The sequence below is a fragment of the Montipora foliosa genome, chromosome 1 (assembly GCF_036669935.1).
Source record: "Montipora foliosa isolate CH-2021 chromosome 1, ASM3666993v2, whole genome shotgun sequence".
In the NCBI taxonomy this organism is placed as follows: Eukaryota; Metazoa; Cnidaria; class Anthozoa; order Scleractinia; family Acroporidae; genus Montipora; species Montipora foliosa.
Window position 1 is genome coordinate 31,084,717 of NC_090869.1, and position 7,500 is coordinate 31,092,216.

Sequence of the window (7,500 nt, forward strand, 5' to 3'; positions counted from 1 at the left end):
ATAATTGGAATAATGCAAGTAAGCGTTTGTTTGGGAGCTATTCTCATTCCGGAATACCTGGATTTCTATTCCAGGGGGGGGGGGGGAGGGCAGAAGTGGAAATTAATCAGTCAACAAACAGGCAGACAAGCTGCTTCTGGACTACTCCTTGAAGCAACCTTCCAGCCATGCACCCATATCCAAACTTATGATGGAAGAGGGTCAATCAGATAAATCAGCTTCAAATTAACTGATAAAATAAAGAAATAAACAAGTAAAAAAAGCTACATTTTAATAAAAAATCCAGACGTGTATAATTTTACTAAAACCTGTAACTAAAAATGGTACAAACAATAGTATACAATGGCCACCTACATAGAAGTATTTTGATTGATGCGTTTTTTCCCTTACAAATTAATGGTAGACAAAAGCTACTTTTGATGTTCCATATACATAACAAGAATCTTCATTTAATGCATTGCAACAAGGTCAACTCTTCCAAAATTAACACCATTATGCCCCCCCCTCCCCCCAAGGACCCTTAAAAGCCATATTTTGAACATTACGTTTGTCTGAAACTTGTTTTATTCTTTCATGTATTCTGTAGGATGTGACATAAAGCCAGAACTCAACTTGGTCAAAAACAAAATATACAGTGAGATAATTGCTAACAAGGGAATCCACATCTACCAGCCTGAAATGTTCAGAGAATTCTGCATCTCAGCAGGGGCAACAAATATTTCTGATGCCATTCTTGATGCAATTACATCAGCAAGGCACTCTGCTGAGCGTATCAATCTTAATAAGAAAAGGGCTGTGTCAGTTATTTACAACCTTTGCTACTGTTTGAGTCAGGCATGCAATACACTTCAAACTGACAATGCCCTTTACCTTAGGAGTTGTAATATAAATCAAGAAGGTATCGAAACACAACACACTATGGGTCTCTCTTGTGCTAGAAGGACAGTGAACACCATTGCTAAATCGTTGTCTGAAAATCATTGCAAGTCATTCAAACATTTCATTCAAGATGCGATTGAAAACAAGTGGCTTTTAGTGATGATCATAGATGACTTCACCTCAATTCACACCAAACGAAGACCAAAGGCAGATAAGACATCCACAGCAAAGTCCATGTGTACGATAGTCATTAAAGCTTTCAAAAACATACCTGCCATAAGTGTTCTGCAGGCCAGTATCATGCATGATGTAAATGGCATCAGTATAAACAAATGCCTACAGGTTATAACATCTGCCTCATGTATGCAAAACATGAGCTGTTCATATGCTTCTGTTATGCCAAACTGGCTTACTGAGGCTTTTTTCAATCCAGAACTTCAACGCCAGCGACTCAACACCCATCAGTATTCAGAAAATGACAATGTGCAAACAATGAGAAAAATGGATGACCTTCACCTTGTAGACTTTGCGGAGTTACAACTCAAGTCCAAAGAGGACTTTAATGCAGCATATGACATAGCACTTAGTGCTGGTTTGGGTGATTACGCAAAAAAGTTCATTATTTTTCAGCCTGGTGATTGGCCATGTCAGTTTTTCTGCCGTCAAATAATATAACAGTGTGTGAAGAAATTTATCAGCTATCAGGAACCTCATCAAGCCAACTGTGAAAACACTCAAGCTGCATCAGATCATTCTGCATATTCTTATCCATCCTTCACTGGTTCTGACAATGAGCAAAGTTTGCCATTAAACTTGTCTTCTCAGCCCTCCATTCTCTCTGTGATTCCAATGATAGGTCCTCTTCACATATCCTTGAACAGTAGAGAACATATTGTTACTTCCTTCCATCCATTTTTTAAAACAGTTTATGAAAGAATTTTTACTAGATCAAAACTGGCGGACAAACCAAAACCCTGGAGGATCAGCTTGCTCTTGGAAATTGTTTATGGAGGATGGACATTGATACGAGAGTCTGTGATGAAAAAGTTTTGGCGATTTAAAGATCCTGAGTATGGAACACTTTTCAATCTTTTGGACAACTACATACCCTTAGTACTTTCTATTTACAGCATTTCTTTTAAACTTAATAATTTTTCAGAATACTTCAGAGCTATTATTCGAATGTGGATTATGTTCACCTGCCTTAAGCGTCGTCATTACAACAAAGCACCACTTGTCTGGCTTAACATGTGCTCACACTGGGGAAAGCATTCACCCCAACTTTACAAACTACTTCGAACATACATAACAATTTTTGATGAGTATCCTGTCGAAAATACCCACAGCATTCTACGTGCGCAAACGAAGCCCTCTGACAGTGCTGATGAATTAAGAAATAAAGCCAAACAAATTTTTGAATCTAAGGAACAACAATCTACCTTTAGATCAACTTTCACATCACCATTACAGGTTTCATTTTCCCAGAACCAACTACAGTTTCTCAAAGTCAAATGTGCCCAAGTAATTAGTTCTATGTTAACAAGAATTGCTACAACACCAGGACAAAGCTCATTCTCAACAAATGGAAAAACAAGTACTCAAGTAAAATTTCCAACAATATGTGCCACCAATTCCATCAAGAGGACTGCTTTACCTCTTGAGTATCAAGGTAAGGTTAAACCTGATGCAACTAAGCAATATGACTTACCTGAATGTACGATGTCTAGCCAAAATGATGACTGGACAGTTTTAACAGGTTGCTTTCATTCCTTCCACAATACCTGCTTGAATGGCTTAAATTCGTGCCCCTTATGCAAGGACTTCCTGAAAGAGAAAGTTCAAGAACTTGGTCAAATTGCAAAGCAAGCAATTCTTAATCCTAATTCAAGTACTGAAGTACCAGAAATGAAGGATCTGACTCAGGGTTAGATTCACCCACTGAAACTACTACTGCAAGAGAAATGGAGCAAGGGGAATTTGAAAATGTTATAAGACAGCTTCATCATGAAATTGCAAGTCTCAATCCAACTTCACAACCACTACCAACTTCCAGCCTTAACCAAACACTCACAAGAGCTTCCAACACAAGTGAAGCTATTACTAAGCTCCCTCCACTCTGCAGAAAATGCCACCATCCCGTTCGTGGACACAAAAGATCCACCAACAGTTCACAAGTTAAATGTGATTTTTGTCCCAACAATGTCTGCACAGTAAATTCAGGCAATAGCGTCTCAAGATGCAACTGTGCATGGCACAGGGAAAACCACACAGAGAATAACACTCCACGAGCTCCAACATACCAAATAACTGTAACCACAAACCAGCATGTGGATGTGACTGAGTGGTTCCTGCCGCCAAATATTTTCCAATCAACCACAGCAGGGAGTCTGATTGGAAGTAATGCCTGTACAGTTATTTCTAACTGCATGCCATTTTCTGGAAGGTAGAATTTTCATTCCCCAAACACTTCAAGATCTTACACAGGTAAATCCTCTCTACAGCCAGCTAATTCTCAAAGGAAACCATATTTACAGCTTGTTTCATGTGCGTGAGCAACAACCAATCCTGGAAGTCAAAGAGGTCCTTCAGTACAACAACGAAGAATTTCAGAAAATTGAACTAATTGCAGACTTGGGTTTTTTCAATGTTAAAGACCTTGAATCTTATCTCGCAAGCTACAATTACCAGCACCCAACATTTGCTGCAGTCCTGATTGTGCCCCCTGACAAGACGATGGTGTTATGCTTCAGGAATTCAAGTATTTGCCTCTTTGAAAGTCACCGACATGGCCACCGAGGAGGCATTATAGCCTCAAGCTCGTCTGGAAATGTCCGCAATTTTGTACAATATGTAGAAAGGATGGTAGTGAGAGACTGGGAAACTCAGTTGCAGGGATCAAACATTGCTGTACTAGGTCTAAAGTAAACTCTGAAAGCTAGCCTTACTTTCGACCTTACACAGCTACAGTCTATGTTACTCTGAAAACTTGTATATTATTAACTGTTCTACATTTTCCAAGTTGCTCAGCAGGTGTTTTATTTATTTGGTAAAATAACTTGAAAAAAAAAAACATGATTTAAGGCATACAGATTTTGAGTAAAATGCAAGGTTTACAACACATTTCAAGCGAACATGTATGCTGGTTAAATTCTTTCAATTGCCGTATTCAGCTTAATATAAATAAATGTTTCTTGTCTATGCAAGAAAGTGAAGTTCTAAAACTATGTAGAGATTTTAGTCAAAATAAAGCGGTCGTAAAGCTCTTGTGATCAACTGCTGACTTATAAGCTTAAAATTTTCGATATAAACAACTATAATTTTGCACGATGGACCTAAAGTACTACAAGTGTACTAAACGTGGACTGTGGAGAGTTCGAAATCTCCACTGCAAAACCGAAATGTACAAGATCGAGACACGCCATTTTCGACCGCAAATACATTCAAATAAATCTTTGCGGTGAAACACACGCATTTTCTCCGGTTTAGGAGCTTGCATAGCTAGGAAAAGGGAAAAATAAATTACTTGCTTAACATATTTTTGAGTTGGGGCAACATATCATAACAAAGTTTTTGTCAATTTTCTGTCGGAACACTCGCCCGAAGGGGAAAAACACCATCCACACCGTACATAATAAAAAATCATAAAATAAAACACCATACAAGAAGACCTACTCGGTGAGACTATTATGGCGATGAAATGGACTCCAGGAGTACGTCTAAAGCAGTCTTGAACGGCATATCCCATAGACGATCACTGCGATTTATGACTTGGAAAAACAACCATAATTTGCTCGGTTGAAATGCACCAAAAGTGCTCGCAAGAAATTTTTAATCCTGATGGCTGTACATTTTTTAACGACTGCAATCCTTAGCAGCTGGGCTTAAGTTGGGGCACCAGCAGGATTTTATAGAAATTGGACTCCAAAGCTAATGCAAATTCAGAATAACATCAAAATTCTCCCGTTATAAGGAGCCTTGTACCTTAGAATCGTCTTAAAAAACACACATAACGTTTGTCACAACACAAATTTGAAGGTCTTTAGACTCACCTTAAGTGCTTTGCTATTTGTGGAAACATCCGGAAATCAGCTGATGTTGATTTAAATCCCGTTGAGTTGCCCATTTCTTAGCTGTTTTTAGGCAGTTTGATCGCGAAAAATCTTTCCACGGGAAGTCCAACGTAGCCCCAGAAGTACCCAGAACGTTAAAAATGTATGTAGGCAGTTACCTTTCTTTCATCTCGTTCCATGATATCTCCTAGAAGAGTGCTAGATCACCCATATAAACCCGCCATCGCACGCTCGAGAGATCAAGATTTAGCGCATGCGCAGACAGAATGCCCCTCTGCTATCAAGACAGTAAAATTACGACCAAGGTGTCACATACGGTTTTAATTTTCATTTATTGCGTTTCTTTATGATATATCACAACACATGAAGTGGTAAATTCCCTGTAAATAACTAATCAATGTACTTTGAGCCTCCAATCCATTTATTCAGAATCCTTTCAAGGGGCAAATGATATGTGTTTTCTGCCATAATGAGCTAAACAATATAATTTCTCTTACACACTATGTAGACATTCATTATAAGAGTTTTCGTGGAAATCATTTAAACTCTGCTTTTCGGGTAGTGACGAAGAAACAGCCAATGAAGATGAAGAATGGTTTTTTTTTTAACTGCAGGATTTGGTGAGTGTACACACAACTTAGTCAATGTGGGATTACTATTATATATATAGAAGCTAAACAAATTGAGTTCGTCCATTGAATCCATTTTAAAAATCAAGTTGAATAAACAAATGTATGCAATCCAGAGCCCCTCCCAACCCCCCTTTTTATCTTCAGGGATATTCCTTTATATAATAGGTGGATAATTCTGGTGAATTAAGCCTTATTTGACATTCCTTTGAATTATGATTATTTTAATACCTGTACAGGTCTGTACAGGAGTTAAATGAGTTGAGTCACGAAATTTCTGATCAAAACCTTTGATGGAAACCTCCACATGCAAATAGCTGCTCAAAACGATAAAAGAAGTTTAAGATTTCATGTAACCAATGTACTGTGTAGTTACAGGAAACACAAACGGATGCTCGGGAACTTTTTGCCTAGTCTTTCAAAGGTCATTTTTGTTCAGTTTTGTAAGGTTTGAAATGCTTGTGAAACGTTTTTGTTTAGTGCTGACACGAAGGGTGAATTTTGTCGCCCACGATTAATATTTCAAGTTCCATCGTGTACTTGGCAATTATATACAAAAAGACCTAGACAGCAGTGACACAGCGCCTTTAAAGTCAAAACTGAGTTCTGTGTGATCCATTTAACCTAATGAATATCTTTCACTGTCTTGCTGTCTTTATACAAGACAAAAGGTGTGGCGAGGACAACACTGACAACGTTTTGGAAAAGCTGAAGTTTGAGGATGTTTTAAAAGAAATTCGTCACAACCAAGAAAAACTTTTGCAAAATCAAACCAAGATCCAAAAGTCGTTAACCACTATAAATGTGCTCTTGAACACGAGACTTCAGAAAAGACAAGAAGCTCTGCATATTGCAGCCTTTTCTTCAGTTTCAACCAGGACCAGTCCAAGAAGTTCAATGATCCCAGTTTCAATGGATTCCAATCCTACTATAGTCAGCTGCCTCCCAAAGTATCTCACTTCCATTTTCAAACCAATATAACTCAAATGATGTCAATAAAAATCCCTGTTTCAGCTTGGATGATCCTAATGACCGTACTTCATTTAACACAAAAAAATAATGAGGACACCCCAATAGAAAGCATGCCATCCTCTTTTGCCACCCAAATCGAGCCCACTTTCTTTGATTTTACTGCTGATCCTTCCAGTAGCTCCAGCAGCTAGTGAAAATGGGCGGAAATTCAAGTTTTTGTTCTTTGGGGGAACCTTCTAATCCTCCCGACTGTTCAATGAGGAGGACACCCCACTTGCCTCCCAAAATGGGCCAATTTCCTGCGACCTGATCAATTTCGCTGCAGCATATTAAATAAATTACAAAGGTTTTGTATTCAAATTGATGGATGGCATGTTCAACAAAAAGGATTTGACCAGTTCTAGTCTGGCTGGGGGTGTCAGAAAGTATAGACGAAGTACATACACTAAAAAGGCTCTGTCCCAACTAGAATAAAACATATATTTAAGGCGGCCAAACTTCCCGTTGAATTTGCAAGGGCGGCAAATTCCCCCGAATTTAGAGATGCCATCAACATGAAATGTCGCGAAAAACTGTGTTCAAAGATCATTAAACCTTGCTTTATACGATCTTGCAAAACATGGTCGGGTACAACCCGAAATTTTGTTTAAATTCTATTGACGAGCCCGTGATTGCCAAAAGAGCTTGCTTCAGTGCAACATTAGGAAACTCTTCCATACGAATAGACTGCCTAGGCTGTTGCAAAATTTTAAGAACATTTTCAGAATAAGCCTGATGCGGAGAAATTTTTTTTGGTCTTGAAATTCTGAAAAAAGGTGCAATGTATTTTTAAAATATATTCAAATAATTCCTTTCAATAAACAGAAAGAATACAGTTCCAAAGTGGAAATGCCATGCATAAGCTATAAAATTTATAACTATGAATAACTCGAGTTAATAAATTTTATTGA

The 7,500-nt window shown here is 38.2% G+C and overlaps 1 protein-coding gene and 1 pseudogene across 1 annotated transcript; both read left to right on the top strand.

The window, feature by feature from the left end:
- Positions 1–573: 573 nt before the first annotated feature.
- Positions 574–1,554, top strand: LOC138012846 (uncharacterized). The gene has a single exon (XM_068859760.1). It carries the CDS (start codon positions 574–576, stop codon positions 1,552–1,554), a length of 981 nt encoding a protein of 326 aa, XP_068715861.1.
- Positions 1,555–2,598: 1,044 nt separating this feature from the next.
- LOC138012856 (uncharacterized) lies at positions 2,599–3,804 on the top strand (annotated as a pseudogene).
- The last annotated feature ends 3,696 nt before the right edge of the window (positions 3,805–7,500 follow it).

Coding starts and splice junctions, on each gene's coding strand:
- LOC138012846 (XM_068859760.1), top strand. CDS start 574: ATGTATTCTGTAGGATGTGACATAAAGCCAGAACTCAACTTGGTCAAA.